The 24,356-nt window shown below is 42.8% G+C and overlaps 1 protein-coding gene across 2 annotated transcripts in view; it reads right to left on the reverse strand.

Moving 5' to 3' along the window:
* Window positions 1-24,356, reverse strand: part of DYM (dymeclin) — a 211,736-nt gene that overhangs the window by 21,779 nt on the left and 165,601 nt on the right. For both annotated transcript variants that reach the window (XM_082302076.1, XM_082302075.1), the window contains 2 exons: window positions 22,074-22,256; window positions 12,050-12,163 (listed from right to left, as the gene is read on the reverse strand). In XM_082302076.1, the coding sequence (XP_082158202.1) occupies window positions 12,050-12,163; window positions 22,074-22,256 (297 nt within the window). The remainder of the gene's footprint in view (window positions 1-12,049; window positions 12,164-22,073; window positions 22,257-24,356) is intronic.

Consider the following 24,356-nt stretch of genomic DNA (forward strand, 5'->3'; position numbering starts at 1 on the left):
AATGGTCATTTCTGCATCCCCACTTAAACACACAGACAGTATTGCAAGAGGAGTGAGCTCAGCTGACTCAGCAGGGACAAAAAGAGGGGGTCTTAAGAGACAGATGTTGACCACTGGAGAAATGAAAAATCCCTAGAACTACCTCCTATCAATATAAATAAATTAATAAAACCAAAATGGCTCTTTATTTCTCAGTGCAACTTGCACAATGGAGAAATTGCTCATGTTTAGGTTGAGTACTAGGAAAAACTTTTTGACTGAGAGGGTTGTCCAGCCCTGGCACAGCTGCCCAGGGCAGTGGTGGAGTCCCCATCCCTGCAGGGATTTAAAAGCCGTGTGGATGTGGCACCTGGGGACATGGGGCAGTGGTGGCCTTGGCAAGGCTGGGGGAACAGCTGGACTTGATCATCTTAGAGGGCTTTTCCAACCCAGATGATTCTGTGATTGACAACCAGCTCTGGCCTGTAAACTTCAGAGCAGCCTGGGGTTTGGCAAGTCTCAAAAAAATACGCATCTGCATTTTTAAAAGTGCATTTGGTTTTTAAAGGTTGCTGAAAACTTGATCCATAATGAAAGACAGTGACCTCCAAATAGCATCTTAAAAGAGTGGTGTTTACCTTGCTATTACACAGCTGGGTTTCTAACTGCATGCAAAACCAGCAATACACTCAGAAAGAAATGCACTTGGGTTTTTTGTTGTCATCCTATATACATAATTAAAGACATATTTCTATTCAATTCTGGTTAAGCTCCTACAAGTTATGTATAAGTTATACATATAACTTAGGCTTTAAAGCCTCCCTTAAACAACAAAGCATTGTTTATGTTTTTAATAAATCTTAATTTTCACTCCTCTAATTCAGAAGACATTTTTTGAAGCAAGAATACACTGAATTCAGTAGGCAAATCTCTCATTAGCATAATTCAACTGTCCTAAAATAATTCAATTTCCCTAAAATAATACTTATAAAGACAGTGGTAACTGTGATGCAGAGAGCTAAATGTAACAGGCAAAATTATCCTACATTAGGAGTATATTCATAAAGAGTGAGAGTGTGTCATCAATTTTCACAAACCCTTAAAAGTAGGAAGGAACCTGGCTGTTTTTCAGCAAAAGCACTAAAAACAAGCATCAGGCACAAAGAGTTAATATATTCTTCCTAATTCTGAGATTTCGTCAGTGAGGTTTGGCAGCGCGCGAAATCCTGTAACCAATTCCATTTCCTGATAAATGAACGGCCCACAGGGAAAAGTCAGCCAGAGGCTTTGGGAACTGCCGAGTGCTCAGACATGACCGAGAGGCTCCTGGAAGGAGCCAGACTGTCTCTTTGCTTATCGCCGCCCAGCCGAGCGGCACCAGCGGATCGCCGGTGCTGCCAGACTGCGCTGCGAGCCCAGGCTGCGGCACAGCCACTTCGGCCGCACGGGAGAGCCCCCAGAAAACACACCAGCCCCAGCATACGCCTGACATCAGGCTCTAGGAACTCTGAGAACACATGGCCGTGTAAGACAGGCATTGGGATGGGACTTGTAATAGTCTGCATTGTTTATGTGTTTCAGAGCCAAGCGCTAGGAGTGACTCGGTATTCTGGAGCTGAGGATCTCTCCCCCACCCTTCCAACAGGAAAAAGCCAAATACAGAATGATAAATCATTCATTATTGGTTAGATTTTGGCATCAGTGAGGCTGTGAAGGAGGGGTTTTCAATTGGAGCTATAGGGTGCGTCACCTCAGAGCTGAACATCACTCTCAAGTTCTAAACCGTTCTTTGAGTTACGAATTGATTTTTTTAAAGTTATCTTCATAAATGTGACTGATAGTCTTACTGAATGTTAACAGCAAATATCAACTCTAATAGCAAAATGACAAATGTGCTTCAACCCAAGCTCAGCCCTGAGTTTCTGATCTATTTAAATACCAACTTTTAAGACAGAGTTGACCTGGATGTTTGTTCACTTTCATATTATTACAAATCAATTCACAACTCCAACATTTTTACAGGAAATTCAAGTAGCTTGACACACACAGAACTGAACTTCCAAAAGTCTAAAATTTGAGCTTGTAAAAAAAATAAAGTACTGCCAGTCTGATGACCCCTGAAGGGAAGTTAAAAGGAAAAAAAAAAAGAAAAAGCTCAAATAATAACTTCAGGCCCTTCATTACCAAAATCCTGGGTAACTTTTCAAGTGGCTTGCAGGCTTATAATAGCAACAACGTCTGCAATTGATTAGCTCCCCCAACACAACCAGATGTCTTGGTGACAGGGAGAAAGTACTGTGGGTTTGGAGTTTACTGGGATGCACAATATCCCATCGCTGTAAACAAAATAATAAATGGGAAGGTGGGGAAGCTAAAGAAATACTATGCTTGTTCTCAATGTGTCTGAATCCAGTTTTACTGCATGTTCTAGTTCATTGGAAAGCCCAGGATAAATTCTTTCTTGCTCCCAAAGAAAATGCCAAAGACACTTGGTTGAGTCTGTCCTTTATCACAGTACCATTACTCATTCCTTTGCTGGGATCTTGGGTGCTTTCTGCTCAAGGCTGTGAAAAACACAAGCTAATGGCATAAAAGAATGACAGTCCTCTACATTCACTATCTGCACAGGTTTGCAAACAAGGTACGAGGCTTTGGAGGAACACCAGAGCACTATTTCAGACATAACACCCACACGTAGACCAAACAAACTCCCTGTTCCTGCTGCTCCTTCCCTGACTTTAACTCACATTAATTAATGCATGCTTTAAACCTCAAATGAGAAAAGCGGGAACATGTGAAGGAGATACAAAAAAGATCTCCTCTTCTTTGGACCTTCTTTGGTCTTCTTTGGACCAAATACCGCGACGACTCCATGCACAGCATTGCATAACGAGCAAGGAACACTGTAGCAAGAACACCAGTAGTCTTCCTTCTCCTCTCTTCAGGATGTGGCATTGAAGAGGAGGATAAGACTGCAGGTATGGAGTGCCACAGGCTGGCTGACATAAGCAAAGCCCAGCACTGCAGCATTAGTATTTCTATCATAGAATCTCAGAATGGTTTGGGTTGGAGGGAACCTTAAAGCTCATCCTGTTCCACCCTCTGCCATGGGCAGGGACACCTTCCACTATCCCAGGTTGCTCCAAGACCCGTCCAGCCCGGCCTGGAACACTTCAGGGATCCAGGGGCAGCCAGAGCTGCTCTGGGCACCCTGTGCCAGGGCCTCCCCACCCTCACAGCCAGGAACTTCTTCCCAAAATCTAACCTAAACTTACAACAAGCAGTCAAAGTACACTGAAGGGATTCAGACACCAGTGTCTTACTTAAATTGTAATCTGTGTAAGAGAAATTATTCACCAAGAAGGGTGACAAAATGTAAACTATTCAAGATGAGAGTGAGTAAAAGCTGATGGATTTGGTGTGTGTAACCTGAGTCACTCCCGGCTCCTTTGAGCTGACTGTGCACCTGCCAACAAGGCTCTTCCTCCATCCCACCTCTGCTTGAGCTGCTTCTCTCGATCCACTCCAGCTGAGATGGCTGAAGGTCAGGAGCTCACAGACCCAGTTTTGCTGCTCTGTTCACACATAGCACAGGCAGAAACAGAGCTTTCATGGCATGGTCATCAGCCTGGTGAGATGCTCACCAGGCTGATGACCATGGCATCAGCTCCATTTTCTGAGCTACCACACAATCAATGCAATCCCCACAGAGCAGCAGCCAGGGAAATCAGGGAGAGGGCAGGGGAACATGAAACAGTAGTCCCTCTTTCCTCCTAATACCAGTCACTGTGAGCCACACACTCCCCACCATGGGATTCACAAAGCCTTGGGGCCTGCCTGGTGTCCTGCTCGCACTGTGCCTGGTACCACCTCCTAAGCATGAAGATAAAGCCTGACAACCTTGAGAATGTTGGGAGTCACCAGCAAAACTTCCCAGTGAAAGCAGGATTTTCCCCATGGAAATGAATGCTTCAGTGACTAGGAAGAAAACAAGACTGTAGTTCTCAGTTTATTCTTCATCTCTGAAGAAAAGCTTTATACAAGTGCTCTAAGTTGAAAGCATGATTACTATTTTTTGTTCAAAGGGATTTTTGGGTGCTTTACAATAAGAAACTGATATTACATGAGAAACAGTTTAAAGATCAGATATTCAAAAGTTTGTTAATGCATATTTTCCTGTGTTGATGCTGCAGTGATGTTTATATTACTCTTCAATACGGAGGTGTCAGAAAAGCATTAGTATGTTTTTAACTGTGTGCCAGGCAGACAAGCAAAATAAAATAGCTGGGTTTTTTTCTTGTTCTAGTCAACAATGCCAAAAGTTACTGTTTATTTTTCTCCGCCCCCATGAAAGAATTTATAACCACTGAAGTAAACTCAAGTTAAAAAACTGGTTTTAATCCCAAAACTGACTGACAGCTGCTGTGTAAAAGCAAACCTAACTTGTTTGGGTTCTCAGAAGTGTTCACATTTGAAAAATTTAGTTTCCTGGAATAATTTGAGGGGTGGTTTTTGGTGTTGTGGGGTTTTTTTGTCCCTTTCCCTATAATGCTACAAAAATAATCTAAAGAATGTAATCCTGTATAATTTTCACACCTGTAAGACAACTGGGGAAAGGTGGAAAGCACATCCCCTTTTCAAACAGCCTGAAGAGTAACATGTAAATATGGTGTTGGTTACAGCGTGAGTGAACTCCCCTTGGGAGTGCCAGGTAGAGGTTTTGAGTGCCACTGCTGCTAGGCCTGGCAACACTCAAGCAGATAAAACACTCAGCTGTAACTAAGACCTTGTGTGCAAAGGGACTCATCTTACACCACACCAAAGAAACCCAAATCTTTACAAATCCATGCAAACACTTAGATGAATGGGTAACTGCAAGAAGAATTCTTGTTGGTTTGGTTTTTTTAAATATAAAAATACTAAAGCAAACTTTGATAAATAAATAATATGCTTGATAAATTACTCACACACACTGCCAGCCTATGCCAACTTTTCAAACACCTTGAGTTCAGCAATATGAAGCTCCGTGGATCACAAGTTTCAAGTCAAACTACATTGCTAAGGACCACAGTAGAATTTATTTCTTTTTCCCTAAAGTCTCTAAGTTAACTGATTTCTTCCATTTTACATGAAGGATGCTTCTGAAAATGAAGTGTTGTTAGTATTCAATCCAACTCATCAGCTGTATTTGCATTACACATGGCTACAAACAAGGCTCTCTAAAGACTGCTGAAATCCACTTTTAACCATGGAACAACAGGAGTCATCGCATTTCAAAAACTTTTGAACACCTAAGTGTTCAAAAGTCATGCAGATGTGGTACTCAGGGACATGAGTTAGTGCTGGCCTTGGCCACCTTGGGGAAACAGTTGTACTCGTCATTTTAGAGGGCTTTTCCGACCTAAACGATTCTGTGATTCCATGACTTTGAATCCACAGATGGTAAAGTGAATTTACTTTGGCCATTCGCTTTTTCAGTGTTAAAGCAACCAGGCACATAAGCAAATTTTTTTGTTAACATGCTATGTATTATAACTAGCTACTGAACCCTACTTCCTACTTAAGTCATATTTCTGTGGATTATCATATTAATGCTTAAAAGTGAGGGTGGTATTTATTTCTGAACTAAACCCCCAAAGCTTTTGTTCCCTTCTGGGATGATGCAGGTATTTTTCTTCCTGTAAGGTTTCAAACTACAAAGTCAGGAGTTCCCATACAATGCATTATGTCAGCAAGTATCTAACTTCAAGCACTATAATAATCACAGTTTTTCCATAGTATTTTTCACATACTTTAGATCTTGCCTACACACAAGTTTGCACCATTTAATTAAACAGATTTAAATGATAGAAACTCCTGCTTGGACATACTTATTATAAAGTGGTGTCATTCAGTTTAGTTTCAACTCATTCTCACCAATTTAAGTAGCCAGGCTTACATTAATAGAAAAGCACCTGCATAAGGGTTTGCCCTGGCTCAGACAGACAGACAGGTTTATAATCCCACTGTAAGATTAGCCAGAGTCAGCTGAGTGCAGACATGTCTTCAACTGCTCACAGTTTCACAATGATAAGTTATTTTCTGACCACAAAGCCCATCAAAACTTTCAAGATCATTTTTTCCCCTGGAATTTTGATTACCCCAAATAATATTTCTCAAGGGATGTGGAGTATATTCTTCTCTACTCGAGGTCTCTGAGAAGCCGACCTCTAAAACAAATGCCTTCAAAAGAAACATGAGTTATTGTCCATCACTCACAGCTCAGCTCACGGAAGCAGGGAAGTCTGACACCTTAATTGAGGGTATAAATTGTCAGAAAGAAATATACAATCCATAAATACTCTTATTCTTAGCATATGGTCAGTGTTCTGGAAAGGCCCAAAAAGCACTTTGTTTAAAAGTTTCTTACACTTCTGTCACTAATCTGATCTTCTTCAGGTTAGGGGTTAACAGCAGCTGAGGGTCAGCAAAAGGAAGTCTGTGTTATAGACGCCTGCCTAGCGTCAGACCGAGGGATGTATAAGACACAATCAGCTTCCACTGTAATAAGAACTTTGACCTTTGAGCCAGAAAAAAAAAAAAAAAATCAGGAAGAACTGGATGAATTTATTTTTTAAGGAAGTTTTCTGTCTCTCTTGCTTAGTGCTGTGCCCTGGAGCTCTGTAAATGAGTTGCTGGTCTCTGTAACTCTTCTGTCCCTACTTTTTTACAGTGTCACACAGAGTTAACTTGTGAACTATTCCACCAAAAACCCCACAGCAGCAAAAGTGTTAGAGCAGTAAAACAAACACAAGAAAGCTGTACACAGCTTTTAAAGCAATTACAGATCTGCCCCAAGGTTTAATTTGGATTATTAAAGACCACTGGTCTGGATCCTGAATCCAGCATCTTGCTGTGGCCAAATAACAACCACTCAGGACTAAGGACAGTAGCAGTAGCACAGTGGAGGAAAAAAAAAAAAAAATCATAATCAGGAGCAATTCTAATAGAAATGGGGCAATGGACAGTTTCTTTGGATCAACAGGGTGCATATATATGGAACACTACCAGTTTCCTTTGCCACCTGGGTGCTGTGCAGGGCTGCCCACGTCCTGTCCCTCTGCATGGTGTGATGGCACCACTGACTGCTCAACAGATGATGTCTCCTCTCTGGGAGGAGCATCTGCAGAAGCAGAAAAATCCTTCCAAAGAGAGCTCAGTACCCAAGCCAAGAGATTGTTTAGGCTCCTTTAGTTTTGGGGACTTTACATGCACTTTCTTTTATGGCCATTCCTCTTCTCTGATTTGCCATGAGCACAAGTCCGATGGGGAGTGGTTGAGGGAGCTGGGAAAGGGGCTGAGCCTGGAGCAAAGGAGGCTCAGGGGGGACCTTGTGGCTCTGCACAAGTCCCTGACAGGAGGGGGCAGCCGGGGGGGTCGGGCTCTGCTCGCAGGGAACAGGGACAGGAGGAGAGGGAACGGCCTCAGGCTGGGCCAGGGTGGATATTAGGGAAAATTTCTTTACATAAAGGTCTGTCAATTCCTGGCATAGGCTGCCAGAGGGTTAGTGGTGGAGTCCCCATCCCTGGAGGAATTTAAAAGCCACATGGACGTGGCACTTGGGGACAATGGGTCAGTGGTGGCCTGGGAAGGGCTGGGGAATGGTGGGACTTGGTGATCTTGGGTGACTTTTCCAACCTAAATGATTCTGTGATTCTAACAAAGCACCTGTGCTTGACATCTGGTGTTGAATTCACTGCCACTGCAGTCAACAACCATGTTAATATCATGACATTTTTTGTAGCTGATACTCTGGTGCTGGTGCTTCTACCCCAGGGTGATGTGCCAGGGATACAAAGCTGCTCTGGTCCACCTCCCAGGCAGTATCTGTCATCACCATGATGACAATTTACTCCTCCCCTGTGCCCTGGTGCCTCAGTGATTAGCAGCTTTTTCCAGTGAAACAAATGGAAGCTGATGGAGTTGGATGTATATCGTTAATAGGAGGGGGAACCTATGAGAAGTGCTTTTAACACCTGAAGTGAAACTTGTTCTGTCAAGAGACTGAAGGCTTTTACCTCTGCTCCTTTTACATATTCTGTGAAATTTTAATGCCCATCGAACTCAAATGCACTTCAATAAATATTAAATTTTGCACCATACCAAAAAGGTGAGAGCTGATGGCATAATGGCACGTCTGTGTAGCACACAAAGAACATCTGACCGAGTGCACACTGATGACAAAATACTCATTGACATGGGGAGAAAACGAGTAGGAGAAAAACACAAGCAGCTCAGAAAATGCTCATGAAAAACAAATCTCCATCTTAAGTGGCTTAGGTAATGGGAACTTTTCTTTTATAAAACATTAAACGTGGCCTCCCAAGAGTGATCATTCCATGAAACCTAATGTCAGCTTCCAGTCACTAGCTGGCATTTGAAACAAGTTTTCCCACTTATTGCAGAAGCGTGGTTATCTGCTGGCTAACTCCCCTTGAAATCCTGAGATAAGTCACAGGCTCCAGACACGGTACCGCTTCTCTCACTCTCCTAATCCTTAAAGTACAGATAGTTCACCAAAGGGAAGAAAGGCAGACTGAGAACTTTAAAAAAAAATAAAGAAAAAGAAAGAATGAGGCCAATTTTCACCTATCACTATGATCTCTAAATTGCCTTTAATAAGCTTCTGCAATATAGCAGGGAGCCTGGATTGTGGGCTGCTCATCTGCGAAGGAGACAGCTCTATCTCCACGCCATGGCTTCTGCCTCCATTCTGGGCATATTAACTTCATTTATCTCCTCCCACAGACTGAGGGAGAAATAACCAGCTCTTGATTTCAGCACCTGCCCTTTATCTCTCTGTTTGTGCAGAAGTCTTCTAAAAGGCTAATTGCTCAGCTTGGACTTTCTTGGCCTTACACAGTACACAGCTAAAAGCATATGCTTAAAATAACGCTAATTATATTGTTTGTCTCCAGTCAGACTGCTCCAGGACTGGAAGGAAAATCTGAGTTAGATCTCCCATTTCCCAATAATTATTTGCTAAGAAAATGCAGGATATCTTTCCTAACACAGACACAGACACACACACACACATATATATATTTATCCATGACCTACTGTTACTACACATGCTCACTTTGCATCTCGTGCTGCTTCCCACTGTGGAAGGAAGCAGGAGCACCAGGGTGTGCTCCCAAACTTATAAGCTCCATTATGCAGATGAAGATCGTGGCTTTAAGTGCTGTTATTTTTAGTTGATGTTGATTCATGTTTGAACTATGGGCTAAGCAACAGACTCAGGACCTGAATACATGTAGCGCCTCTTAAATGCTCATTTCCTTGACAAAGGCCAAGATAAGCAACTTGAAAACATTCAGTTGAAAACATCCGTGCATACATTAGGTACTTACACACCAGAAAAAAACCATCATTGTCTGAGCTGCAGGGAAGTGAGTAAAAGCTCTGCCTCAGCCCTCATTTTCCAAATCATATCCGTGTTTCAACTGCCTCCCCCAGAGTGCTTCAGCTGAAGATGGTTATTTCTAGGAGGCAGGAATAATATCTCTGCAGGGTCTCCTGTACTTTACAGTACTTCAGTATGCTGTGGCACAAAAGGCGGGAATGGCTTGAAAATTAGCTAACAATTAACTGCAAAGCTGATGTATATATATTCTTGGGATTGAACTCCACAGCTTTGCACACTGGAGTTACGTGTAGTTGTGTCAACACAGATCCAACAGATTCACCATTTCTGCAGACACTGTCCAAGCTGGGCACAAGGTGACCCCTGTCCTGGGGACAGCTCTGGGCCCCTCACAACAAGAGAGACATTGAAGGGCTGGAGCGTGTCCAGGGCAGGGAACGGAGCTGGGAAGGGGCTGGAGCCCCAGGAGCGGCTGAGGGAGCTGGGAAAGGGGCTGAGCCTGGAGCAAAGGAGGCTCAGGGGGGACCTTGTGGCTCTGCACAAGTCCCTGAAAGGTGCCATCAAAGCCAGTGTGGGTAGGGCTGCTCCCACCCATCCAGACTTGCCCAGAGAGTGTCATTAAAGACACAAGGATTAAAGCTTTCTCCTTTATTTAGCTGCTGAAATGTGTCAGAGTTGCCAGAGTTATTGTGTAACTATATCTTGAGTCTGATCTTAATAGTTTGCCGAGCTTTAGAATAGCTTCCCCTGAAAACCTCAGAGACTGAAGTGGTAAGACCTGAGGAACTAGGAGACTCCAGGAGAGAGGCACAAGGACAGAGGGCACGAAGACTCACAAGGCCATTTCTACAGGAGGGAAACGCGTGATGCTCCTTGTCACTATCTGTGCAAAGGAAGGATGTTATTTGCACGTACAAATTCATGACAATACATATATTTATCCATATATATCTATACACACACACACACACTTTTGCTCTGGCCAAACTGCTAATCAGCAAAAGTATTAAAATAGAAAAAAAAAAAAAAAAAAGGAAAAAAAGGAAACCAAAGAGAAAAAAAAAAAAAAAAGACAAAACCCAGTAGGTGTAAGTGGGCAGTATAGAAGACTTATGTGCCAAGCTGTCTGTATTCACTTTGTAAGTCTGTCCTGAAACTCAAGTGCTCCAGAGGAAAGGGAAGTGCTCCAAGAAACACTAAGCACCCTTAAAACTGGAAGCACTCAACCATTTGGTGAGGACTTACAGAACGTGGCACACACCAAAAACTACTGTTTTGTTGCTTTGAGTGGCAATATAACTATATAATTTTGAGTAGTGTACATCATTAATGCAGAAAATTTAAACTTGATGGGATTTCACTCCAGAAACAGCATTTCTGTAAATTGTGGCCTTACATGTCAGGTTTTTTTTAAGCAGTGAATTTATTTGGTGATGGCTCTGTGTCAAGAAGGAATCACTGTAGCCTCAATGTAAGAGCTTTTAATTATCTGCACATAAGTTGTCATAGAAACAGCCAAAGTTTCAGTGTTCCTCTGTATTCACAGCACCACCACTAGAAAGGACAACCTGAAGGCCTGGATTTGGATCCAACACCTCCGCTGGTGTTACTCAGGCTATTCCTGTACTGCGGCTCAGGACTCGGACCCTAGACCAGCCTCTCCCAAAGTAATCCAGTCTGAGTGACTGAAGATGTGCCATCTCAGGGACACAGGGAACTGCAGGAAAGACATTAGTATATGCAGCCAGCTAGAAAATTCCCACTGGGTGTTTTAAAATTACCAGCGTATAAATAAATTACCAGCTGTCGCCAGAGGCCGTATGGACTCAGTGTGCCTTATCAGAGGATATTTTACTAAAGTTACCACAAAAGAAATGGTGCTCTCACTCTCTTATCACAGAGAGGAACAAAAATAGTTCTTCAGAAAACAGACAGTATTTAAAATACACTTGGCATAACAGAGAAACAAGATTCATCGTGTTTAAAAAACACACACAGCTCCCATTTGCTTACTTACCCACTTACACAGATTTCTTTATTGCAGTATTTAAACATCACACAACCATTAATGGATTTTAGCCTCACAAAACCTGTCAAGTTGGTAAATCCCTCAAGAGATTTGAGACATTCTCAGAAACGAATGGAGGGGACTGCTCAGGATTATAGATAAAGCTCATCATCATGTTGACTAGACCTACAGGTTCTGAACTGATTTTCACTAGGTTGGGTAATTCTCAACTAAAGCCTGCAAAATTTATCTTTATAGCATTTAATATAGACCCAGACAGAGGTGCAGAGCACTAGAGACAGAACAAGAAATTAATCAAAAGAGAGAATTATCAGTGTTTGGTTACAGCATAACTAAACAACAGATGGAGAGAGGAGCCTGCATCTTCAGGATATGATGAAGAAAACCTTAGCTTCAGCAAATTTCAATTCCTCCACACGCTTCAATTTATTAACTAATCACAAAAACTCACCCAAACACTTAGAAAAATTAGGGATTTAAATGAAAACATACACATATGGCAATCGACAGTATAATCACTTATCAGTCACTACTGATAGGAGAGATGATCTTTTAATGTAACAGATATAAAGGGCATATATATGTGTAATTGATTGGAACAGTACACTTTAAGTGATGAGATCTTGAGCACTTACTCTTAGCCTGTCTTTGGGCAAAGCAACAGCCCCTTGCTTGATGATTTCCAGAACTCGTTCCACTGACAGTTCAGCTCCAGCTTGCTCTAATCGGGAGCTGAAAAAGCTGATCACCTGGAATGAAACATCACAGCACATAAATAAATAGAAGAGATCTTTGGATCAATTTATACACAAAGCTGTCATCTTCTTTTTTGGCACTGCTGTATCTGCACTTCTTTATGAATAATCACATTATTGCCTGTGTCACAGCCAGGGAGACTTTTTTAATGTCAAGTTAGCGCTACTCTCAGCATCCTCCTGCAGTCATTTTTAACAGACAGATAATTTTACAATTTAACACACAGAGCTGAATTAATAAATTTACATTTTCAAGTACTGTGCACTGACATATGCCTATATTTCTCTCTGTCAGTTCTGCCCATCAGGCTCTTGAGTTCTTCCAGTCTTTCTATAATTTGAGCTAGAAATTTACCTTGATTGTGAAGCATTAAAGTAAAATCACTATAGTTTCACTGACTTCTGGACAAAAGGCTTTAAGACAACCATTAAGTATCTCAGTACGAGAGACTACATGATTTCCTGGGGGTTGTGCAGCACTCAAAGCTGCAGCAAGTGGATGGTGAGAAGAAAGCCCACAAAGCTCCTCTTCTACCCAGATTATCCACCCCAAGTGCCGCACATACCTTCTACATCCTGCATGCTAGGCCCAAGGACCTGCACATTTCTTCTCAGCTTCCAAACATCCCCCTAGTGAATCCAAGATGATTTTCCCCATATTCCCCTCCCCACCCCCTTTTCTGTGACCCAGCTGGTCCTTGTTAGCTAGAACTCAGCTAGGTCAGGCTTTAACTTTTATCCCTCTCCAAGCTCAGTAGGTCACACCAGACATCCCACCGGCAGTTCTCCATGTGGGACATCAGAAAACCTCGATTTCTATAGCTCCTTTCATCCAAAAGAACACACTTTGCAAAGCCCATCCCTTATCCCAGGGAAACTCCTCAGTCACACAGGGGATCCAGGACTCAGAACAACACAAAAAGGGTCTGGGGAAAACTTTCAACACCTACTTAGAGTTCTCTGGAAGTACCACAAGAGGCACTTGGTAGAACCTGGCTACCCCTGGGCTGGAGGCAAGCACAATGGTGATAGTAGCTTCTGCAAAATCCTGTGAGCTTTGGACACACTCTCTGTGGAAAAATACTGATGTTCACTTGTATCTGAATCACAGTCCCAGTCCACCAAGTAATCTTCATTAATTCTCCCAAGTAGAAGGGGGGAAAAGTGTATTATACTACAGAATCTCTGCTGAGCTCTCTTTGTTCTGTAGCGAGACACAGCTGGAGCCAGAAACCATTACCCTAATTATGCCTCCCAGCTCAGCTGCTGTTCATAAAACAAAGACAGCTGATGGCTTGATTACTGTGAGATTCAAATTTGTTGTTCCTGTTTGTGACTCCCCCTGCTGAAAGCCCAGCCCTTGTTTCAAGCTGAAAGACTTGCTGGGATCTCTAGAAATTCTTGCACCAAGAGAATGAGATGCAGGCAGACTAAAGTTGCTAAAAGTTGCTTTTTGGGGTTGTTATGGGATTTTCGTGTTTGGTTTATTTGTTTTGGTTTTTTCTAGTTTTGTTTTGTTTCTAACAACAGAAGTATGGAAACGAGTCAAGAGAAAATTCAGGTTTAATCTTCCATGCTGTCCCTATGATTATGTCCATACTTGAGCAGAAAGGGAGAATTTCACTGCCTCTGGCAGATGCTGCAGGTAGGCTTTTACATTCTTAGAGATAAGGGCCTGGTGGAGCACTGTGATCTCTGATCCTCAAAAAAAACAGGAGTAGGAAGATGTGCTGAGTTCATAAGCAAAGGAGCTGGCGAGAGGGACCAGAAATAACAGAGTAAAACAGCAAGAAACAGCTTGTGCAAAGAGCGTGAGGACCTCAGAGTGAGGCTGACATGGTTTTGGCACAGAGTTTGGGACAAATTGCTGGTGAAGGATACACAGCTCACAGAGGAACGAGCAAGTTGCCCGCAAACTTTGAAAGAAAAAAAACATCTTCCTGCATTTCAACACTCCTCTGTTGTCAGTAATCACTGGTGAAACCCATCCTCGCCCAGGGCAGGCTCCTGCAAAGAATCCATCCCAGTGGCACTGCCTTGTTAGCTCAAGTTCTGCTAAACCACAACAAAAGCAAAACTTAATATTTAGCTTTTAATCAAAAGGATAAAATACTATCATAATGCAAATGCGTAAAAAAACTGAATGAAGCTCACAAATACTCCCTGAATTCTGATGTTTCCTATTTTGGGAAGTCAAACCCTTCAATCTTAACATGTTTTTAAAAGCCTTATGTTTTTGTGGCAAAGGTACTAATCTTCTTTGGGTTATATTTCAAAAGAACAAAAGTAAGACAGGCTTCCAGTGTTTTCAGGCTATGTCAGCATTTTAGAGAACTCTGAATGGCTATTTTTGATATGTAGTTGATGACTAAAATTAAAAATATCTACTTTAATAATGGTACTTATCTCTAGGTGTTATTTGCCTTCAAACAATATAGAAATGGAGAACTTCTCTTTTGGATCTTGAGAGCACAATAGCCCAACGAGACAGTCAGGTACCCAACGTGTACCCCAACAAAGTAAGAAAACAGAAAAGCAAAAAGAAAAAATAAAAGAAGATTAATTATATACAGGACATCCTAAAAAAGGCATTTGCTTGTTAGCTCCAGATCCTGAATAAAACCAAAAAGCATCCAGTACTACATTCCCTCATGGCAAGCTCCAACCTCTGTAGCAGAGAGTCTAACACTTTTCCTACTAATCTAGTCAAACACAAAAATATAACAGCTCAGCATCATATTAAGGAAGAGTAGCCTTTTCCTTTGAAAGAGCTTTAATTATCTTCTACACTTAAATAAAAATGAAAATTAACAGATTTCAACTCCTTGTCCAATGGAAAGTAAAATGAATCAGAAAAAATAAACTGGGTGAATAGTATTAAATGAGTTTCAGGTTTTAGTACATGTTTTAAAACCAACTGAGCATATGACTGTACGAATAGAAAACCCCCAGATCTTAGGGCAAATAAACAAGGCTGAGAGATGGTGTCTTCCTGATACTCTGAAAATTAATTTTCTCACTAATTATTTGGGCAACTGGTCTAAGGAAATAGAAAACAACTGCAAAGACTGCTTAAGAACAAGAGTAAGAAGAAACTCCACAAGTTGCTGTGAATTATTTTTTTCCTAGTCATGCTGAGCACTGAAAGGCTTCTCCATGAAGGAACATAACCCACTCTAAAGAGCTCTCTCTCCAGTCTGGCTTCCATATTAACAGAGATTAAAAGGCACGTCTAATCCAGGATTAGACAACCCCTCATCAGGAATATCTGATCCCTGTCCAGATAAAACAGTGTACGGAGAGCCTTGCCCTGTGCTGAGTCTAATCCTGGCTGTGCAAGGTACCCAGACGTGTGGTATGACTGGCACAGGGGACCTGGCTTGGCCACCTCCAGCTCAGGCATTGCCAAGGTTTGTATTAAAACACCACTGAAATTTCTAAACAAAAAATCTTTTCTATAGTGATTTCCAAAACTGGCTTTAATCATAGACTCATGTAATGGTTTGGTTGGGAAGGTTAAAGGGCATCCAGTGCCAGCTCTCTGCCGTGGGCAGGGACACCTTCCACTGTCCCAGGCTGCTCCAAGCGCCATCCAACCTGACCTGGGACACTTCCACGGACGGGGCAGCCACAGCTGCTCTGGGCACCCTGTGCCAGGGCCTCACCACTCCCACAGTGAAGAATTTCTTCCTAGAGATCAATTTTCCGTGAGAAACTTACACTTTCTTTTGTTTTCTAAACAGTAAACTTACAAGGTATTGCCAGAGATTAAAAGTACTACAAGATTAGAATGATTTAGAAACATTTTTCATTTAAAGGCAATATTTTAGGTTTTGGAGATTAAGATTGTGAGGGAACAACCAGAGAGTCTGTTATTTCACCCAACTATTGTTTTCAATTGGGCTGCAAGGCTGAAGTAACAAAGTATTTCCCTTTACAGCATGCCAACAGCAAAGCTATCAAGGGCAAGATGTTTCCTCCACTTGGATTCTGTCAGCAGATGCTGAAGTGCCGTGAGGCCTGTGGCAGCCCAGGCAGTGCTGCTGCCTAAGGAACATGACAGCTCCTCTCCTTCTCCTCCAGCTAAAAATAACAGTACAACACGTTGCTGCCTCCTCTGCCTGCAACTGCAAAGGTCAGCTCTGCAAGACAGAAGAAAAAAATCACTTGGCACAAAATGAGTATGTCATGAACCTGTATTTGTCAATTTTGTTTCCCTTGAAAAATGATTGAAAGAAACACTTTGAGCATTTTATTTCCAGCCACGTTCACCACTGGGAGAGTAATATGGTGTACTGATGGCACAGCAAATGGAGAAGAAAACAAGAAAACAAACCTCTCATTGTAAAGTACCACAAGATTAGCACTTCAACTAAGTAGCTTCCATAGGGAAACATAAATCACAGCTACATTTGGTATCCAGTAGTCATACTGGAGCAAACAGGAGGCAAAGCCAACCCTACTGATTTAGGAAGGGGTGAAACAGCTTTGGGTGATTCAATAGAAAATCAAGAGGGTAATCAGCAAACTTCAAGTACTGTATTTTTCAGAATTGCTTTGAAGTGAGGAGCATGTTCAAGGACACATGAGCTTTTCCAGGTATTCTGCTCTCCACTCCTAGGGTGTAGGAGTGAGGAGAAAAAAACAGGCTAAAAGATCCCCCAAAGCAAACAAACAACAACAAAAAAAACCCCCAACCCAAACCCACCAAACCCCCAAATCCTTAGAGTATTTAGCCAGGCTTTGGTAATCAGCAGGATCAAGGTTTTTTTAAGGGCATTTTAAGGAAAGACATAAAAACTTAGTTCTTAAGTCCTGCAGGTCTTACAATAGGGGTTGCTATATGCCAGAGCAAAGACAACTCGATTGATTTTAAGATCTAGCAGGGAAATGTCTCTGGAGAATTAAATTCCTTGTAGGAAATTGCATCAATCGAGTCCTTTGCATCACTAAGCCATTGCTCCCTGATGACCTCCTGATGTCTATTAGACTACTTTGCAAACAAAATTCTAGCAGCTCCTAGTTAGTCCTGTTCCACCACCTGGTATCAGTCGTTCGCTTGTAGGAAATATGAGCAGTGAAAGCCAAGGAGTTCTCACTGTGGCCATGAACCAAATGCATCTTTAGGAATGATAAGCGAAGATTCTCCACCAAATTCCTGACATATCTGAGGTGGCTGAACAAATTACAGACCACCTCTGAAGTGGAGGCATATAGACAGCTCCCAGCTGAAATACTTCTGCACAAGGCCAGAAGAAGAACCATAGCATTCCTCTCTGTTCACCATCCAGAAGAATATCCCATTTTAGCTAAACAAGATGCACTATCTCCTACTAAAATGGCTTTCTAAAATGAAAAGTCAAGTAATAGGAAACAGAAGGTGTTTTGATTTCAGTTTCTTCTGCACAGCATTAATGGTTCCCATATGTTCCAAATCAGCTGGCAATTGTGATTTTTAGATGATTTATAAAAATACAGAGGCAAACAAATAGTTTTCAACAAAAAGTGTTCAATACACTGATGATTCTTACACATTCACCTGTTTTTGCCTCAATGATGAAGCACACAGAGATTATGTACTATCTCCAGAGTAATCTGAATGGTCCAAATCCTGAGGAACAGCCCAGAGTTACTGGCCAGGTCTGTACTGAAGGTAGCCTGGGCAATTACTGCTCTGGTCTGAGCTCTGGTGGGGCTGCAGAGGCATCCCCACATCTACCTGTGCCTATGGACCTATGCTGGTCTGTCCTCTGCCCCAGTGCCATGATACCAAACGTCTGCTATCCAAAGGTCTCCAATGCTGAAGTGCCTGAAAACCTATCACAGTGCTTCGTTATTACTAAACTTGGAAAAGTCTTCCCTTATGACCTGCAAACCCACAAGTATGTGAAAGAGATTATTTCATTTCCCTTCACTGCAGCATTTTATTTGAAAAATACCACATCACTTCAGCCTTCCTTTGGCAAATCAGCACCTTCAGCTCTTATTCCTACCTGGAATTTCTTTCATGGTGCCAGCTGAGCATGAGCCCAGGGGTGCCCAGATGTGCAATGGCCCCTGGGCTGTCCCAGCCAGGGTGTGGCCACAGCCCCAGGGCAGGGCCCGTCCCCTGTGCCGGCACTGCTGAGGCACCTCCAGTGCTGGGGACAGCTCTGGGCCCCTCAGGACAAGAGAGACATGGAGGGGCTGGAGCGTGTCCAGGGCAGGGAACGGAGCTGGGAAGGGTCTGGAGCCCCAGGAGCGGCTGAGGGAGCTGGAAAGGGGCTCAGGCTGGAGCAAAGGAGGCTCAGGCGGGACCTTGTGGCTCTGCACAAGCCCCTGACAGGAGGGGGCAGCCGGGGGGGTCGGGCTGTGCTGGCAGGGAACAGGGACAGGAGGAGAGGGAACGGCCTCAGGCTGGGCCAGGGGAGGCTCAGGGTGGATATTGGGGAAAATTCCTCCATGGAAATGGCTGTACAGCTGCCCAGGGCAGTGGTGGAGTTCCCATCCTGGAGGGATTTAAAAGACATTTATTGGGGACTTGGGTTAGTGATGGTCTTGGCAGTGCTGGGGTAATGGCTGGACTCCATGGTCTTGAAAGTCTTTTTCAACTAAATGATTCTGAGATTCTAAACCCAGAGTAATCCAACCAAGATGTCACCAGTGTGAGTAGGCTTAGAGAACACCTCTGGGTTATTCTTTGCTTGCATACACACAGAATTGCAGCAGATACCTTTTTCTATTTGCACTGTCAACCACTCATTATTACATCCCCAGTACATTCTCCAATTAATTCTTCATCAAATTTTTAGCCTTTTCACCTCTTCCATGCTTCCTTTTGGTTGATGAGCACATTATGTGCAACAGAGCAAAAATAATAAGCATTTAAGTCTTTATATGTCGTATCTATTTTATACATTCTTGACAAGGCAAACTGGCAACTGTTCTGGTGCCCAAAACTCATTACAGATTTTACATGCTCTGTATTTTGGTGTGATTTCTGCAGTATGAACCATTATCACACTGTCTCTTAGTATTTCTCTATGAAATACAAATCTGGACTGCAGTTTACAGTCGGAGAATCTTTCATCAATTGGGGGCAGAATTTGCTGGAGCAGGGGGATGTCAGAGTGACAAAATGCATAACAGGCACCCCCTGCTCACGTGAATCTCTAGAGCTATCTGATGATTTGAATGGCAGAATCCCAGAATGGTTTGGGTTGGAAGGGACCTTTAAAGACCATCTAGTCCAACCCCAATGCACCTTCCACTATCCCAAGTTGCTCCAAGCCCCATGCAACCTGGCCTGGAACACTTCTAAGGATGGGGCAGCCACAGCTTCTCTGGGCACCGTGTGCCAGGGCCTCAGCACCCTCACAGCCAGGAACTCCTTCCCAATATCCCATCTATCCCTGCCCTCTGGCAGTGGGAAGCCACTGCCCCTTGTCCTGTCACTAAATGCCATTGTCAAAAATTAGACTTCTGGTTCCACTGTAGCATGGGTGCAGATAATCCAAACCTACTCTGCTGTTTATGACCAGACAAAGTACCAAGAGAGGGAGTCAGGATGTAGCAGAGCCCCTGCAGACATACATGGGGAGCTTCAGAAAAGTAGTTTTTCATGACCACTCTTCCATTACCAAAAGTTGCAACATTTACCATTTCCACCTACAGTTTACACAATCTGGGCCACAAAATTCCATTGATCACAACAGCTTGAAACCCAAAATAGCTCTCCAACACACAGGAAATTGGTGGCTCCATCCTTTTCTGAATAACTAGCCTTGGTCACACGAAAAACCTGGCCAGCTCACTATTCTGTCTGAAAGCAGGCCGGGATGGATGTTAAAGTAAGAATGTAAGAGCAAGTCAAGAACAGGGAGATCTTCCCAAAGGTATATCCTCCCAGCTTCCAGCAACATACAGTTTAGAAATTTATTGAGCCAGACCTTTAGGGTTTTTTTCTCTGACTCCTTTTAGAGCACAGCTACATTTCAGACATCCACAGTGTCCCATACAGCTGTGAGGACGGAGCTCCCAGCTCCACCACTGCAGAGAAAATCCTGGTTAGTTCTTGGAGACAGAAACTCATTTTGTTTCTTCTCAGATCTTGCCCACATAGCTCCCAGACAAGCTCCCTGCAATGTGAGCAGTAAAACTAACATGATTTGCCACTGTTTCAAGGGACAGCAAGACCAGTTAGAACATTCTGACTGCAGCACACAAGACAAAGACTGGTTCTGTATGGTGCTGCCAAAACTGTGTATGAAGTGCAGGACGTGACAGGGTAGACAAGGAGTCAGATGAATCTCATCTTTTATTCAGATCTACAAGCCTGACAGCTCTTACCACTTGCCAGATGGTGACAGGTACATTTAAAAAAAAAAAATTAAAAAAATTCTTTTTTTGACATCCTTGCTTCTCTAACAAAGGAGCTATTTAAAAATTCAACATGCTCCCTTGGAAAGCTTTAAATAGTTTCTGAATGTAACTGGCATTATGCTGTAACCCAATATTAAATAGTTTTGGGGAGGAATTGTTTAAATTGTTGAGGAAAACCTACATTTAAGTGTTACAAAGGAAAGGACGTGCTGCTGTCTGTGGGAGGCACAGGGCTGCAAGCAGAAGGTTCTGGCCACCACCAGCTATCCTGGATGTGGGCAAGTAACCAGGGAAGGTCCCTATCTCAGTCAGGAATGTAGACAACTGTTATCTTCAGTGCACCATATCCTCTTTACACAACCTGAAGACATATTGTTCGAATCATGCAGACAGTATCATGCTGCCTGTAGTCTGCAGCTGCTGAAAGTTTGGAGAGTTTTGAGCTTCAAGTCCTCCACTCCCCAAACTCTTGCATGACCAGAAACTGTGAAGTGAGAACAGAAGAGGAAGGAATAGGTACAGAGCAGGATTTCAGTTCCACATTTAAAATTACTTTCCTTTATGGGCAATCAGATATCTGTCAATCTTCTGTAATTAAAAGCAAATCAAAACAGAAATTCGGAAGATTATTAGACACATTAATGTGTTATTCACTGCATCCAGAGACTCAGCACCCTGCTCAGCCCTCCCTTCCAGTATTTTGCATCCAGTGATCATAGTGTGGCTTCAAGCATTGCTCAGCTCTGCAAATATTGACTGTAAGACAGAGAAACATTTGTAATGCTTCAGATTTTTCTAGCAGAAGCTCAGGCTCTCCATATGAACATTAAAACTACAATCAGATGCAGAAATAAGTAACAACTGTTTCCCAAAGTCATACTCTGTGGAGAGTCACACTGGTAACAGCTTCTCATCCACAGCTATTTTCTTCTGTTTTCTTCTAAAATGTTTCCTTACACAACCAGAAGGTTGCTATGAAGAGAACACCTGGCAGGTGAAAACAACACACATCCAGATACAGCTAGGGAATAAGGCAGCTGAATGCCTGCTCCTTAGTTATTTAAAAATAATTCCCTGTAATCATTAATAGGCTGGTGGTAGGAATAAGAGAAAAGAAAAAGGACTGTTTGATGATGCAAATTAGCTTTTGCTCCCCTGAAAGGCAGGTTTCTAACATGGAGCAGTCAAGAGAAGCTGACACTGTCCTCCCTTTGGAGGGTGAAAGAGGTGTCACAGCATGGGAACCTCTTACCAGAGGCATCTCAAAATCCCTCTGATGGTCCTGAGTTAAAGATGTGGGAAAGGGATGTTAAAGAAATTAGAGGGTTGGAACTAAATGATCTTTGAGGTCCCTTCCAACCCAAAGCACTCTGTGTTTCTATGTTGCCCAGAAGTCATCACAGTGCAGGCCCAGAAAACAGACAAGAAAAATTCAACATTTTAAAACAAACTGATAAGAGGTGATGAGTATTTCCCACCTCTCAAGAGTAAAAAGAGATCACAAAATGACGTGCAACCGTCCTTGAAGTCACGTATCACTCACCAGGTCTATATTTTGCATGATGTCCTGGAAGGAGGGGTGAGTGCGAAACTGCTCGAACAGATCCCGCTTGTAGAGCAGCGCATACACCAGGTTGGGGTTGTGGTGGAGGGAGTTGGTCAGGCAGGAGTTGATGATCTCCAGCATCATTCGGATCACTTCCTCGATCACGTTCAGGTCTTGCGCCTTTAAGAAAGGAGTAAAAGGTCAGTGTGTCCTTTTCCACTGCAAAATATTGAGTAATAAAGGCAGTGTACAGGTAATTATTACTAATAAAGCTATTAGCTGGTTAATGTCTCGATGGTGAGCAAATCCATGTGTCTGGAAAGAAATTTGTTTTCTCCAGTAATCACCAAAATTTTAATTGAAATGCATCCTACGAGTACTCAGCCTCACAGTTTGATTCTCCCAACAGGCGCCATGACATAAAGCATTACCATATTGTAATCAGCCAAATTCACTAAAGGTTAAGTGAACACAGTCTTTTCAACCTTTCCTATTCTAAGTAAAAGCACTTCAGCATATAATCAATTTATTAAGTTTTCTGTTGAGCCCCTATGCAGGAAGGAGGGATAGTAAATAGAGAGAAAAAATATGAGAGAAATAAAAAGCAGTGGGTGAAAGAGAAAAGCAAAGGCAGGAGAAGGAAAACTGACTGGATCAAACACAATTGCACCTTGAACATCTGCCACTGCTATCAGACTTTTTCTCTTTGACTATTTTTTAAAATTATTTTCTTGGCATTGAAGAACACTTGTAATAAATGAAAAAAGGAATCTCCTTTTACAGCGCACTAAGCCTTCACACTACGATAAACTTGTAGAGCTTTTCATTTTGTCAGCGCATTTGACAAATCACTCCTGATGATTCTGAAACTCAAACTTCCTAAGCTGAACAAGCTGGCATGCGAACTCCTGCCAGCTGTCTGGATTTCCCTCCTTGAGCTACACACCAGGATATCTCCAATATGGTTATTCAGACTGGAAAGATGTCTGTCCTACCTTGGAATAGGTAAAAAAGGGCAATTCTTCCTTGTTTGTATCATGAGGTTCTCTCCATCACATCAAAAACTAGACTGTGAGACTTTACAGGTCTGGCAAGAATGTGAACCACACCATACCAGCCTGAGTTTTTCTTCTGGGTATGAACAATGAAAATACTGACATTTCCTCTTGCTGACTGCCCACCAAGTTCATTTTCTGAGTTATCACAAGGCACTTAAATTCTTCATAACAAGGCAGTAGTTACAACAGTGTTTTGGTGGGCTGTCATTCAAACTGTGCACAGTTATTTTCTACTATTAAGTAGCACTGTAGGAATTGTCATGTGGCAGATGCATGCTCTCACTGAGGCAGAAGAGAACACAGGAACTTTCATTCTCCTGTTTAGACTCATAAAGAGCAAAATTCTTCGCTACCACTTTGCTTTTGCTGCTTTCAGTGCAAAGAAAGGCGCATTTCTTCCTAGAAGTGTAGATCACAGAATCCCAGAATGGTTTGGGTTGGAGGGAACCTTAAAGCTCATCCAGTGCCACCCCCTGCCATGGGCAGGGACACCTTCCACTATCCCAGGCTGCTCCAAGCCCCATCCAACCTGGCCTTGGACACTGCCAGGGATCCAGGGGCAGCCACAGCTGCTCTGGGCACCCTGGGCCAGGGCCTGCCCACCCTCACAGACAGCAATTCCTTCCCAATATCCCATCCAGCCCTGCCCTCTGGCACTGGGAAGCCATTCCCTGTATCCTGGCCCTCCATGCCTTGTCCCAAGTCCCCCTCCTAGATGTGGCCCTGCAGAAGGCAGCACCATTCCCCTAACCTGCCCCTCCATTTCTTTTGTGACACTGAGGACCATGGAGAAGTGAGATCCCATCCTTATTCCCACACTTCAGTCTGGTTATCCCCAACACTTATCTTCTACATGTACAAGGGAGATTTAAGTGGAAGTCCTTGGCAACTCTTGTTTGAAGAGGTATATCTGGTGCATGCATTCCAGTAAAACTCCTTCTTTAGCAATGATACCTGATGTGGAGGACACAGATTTTCTTCTGAATGTATCTCCTATTCTTTAATGACTTTGCCACGGAAATTAGCATTGTAGTAGCTAACAATGATAACAGAAACCCCTACAAAGCTGATTACTGTCAATGGGATCACATTCTTCTATGACAGAAATAATCTTTACTTTCAAAACACAGGTGGTTCCTCTGCCTGTAGTTATCTAGTTATTGTGCTATGAAACAGCATCCCAGCTAGGTGTTGTGAAGGGTATGCAATGGAAAATAATAGA

This window comes from Coloeus monedula (genome assembly GCF_965178545.1).
Source record: "Coloeus monedula genome assembly, chromosome: Z".
Classification (NCBI taxonomy): Eukaryota; Metazoa; Chordata; class Aves; order Passeriformes; family Corvidae; genus Coloeus; species Coloeus monedula.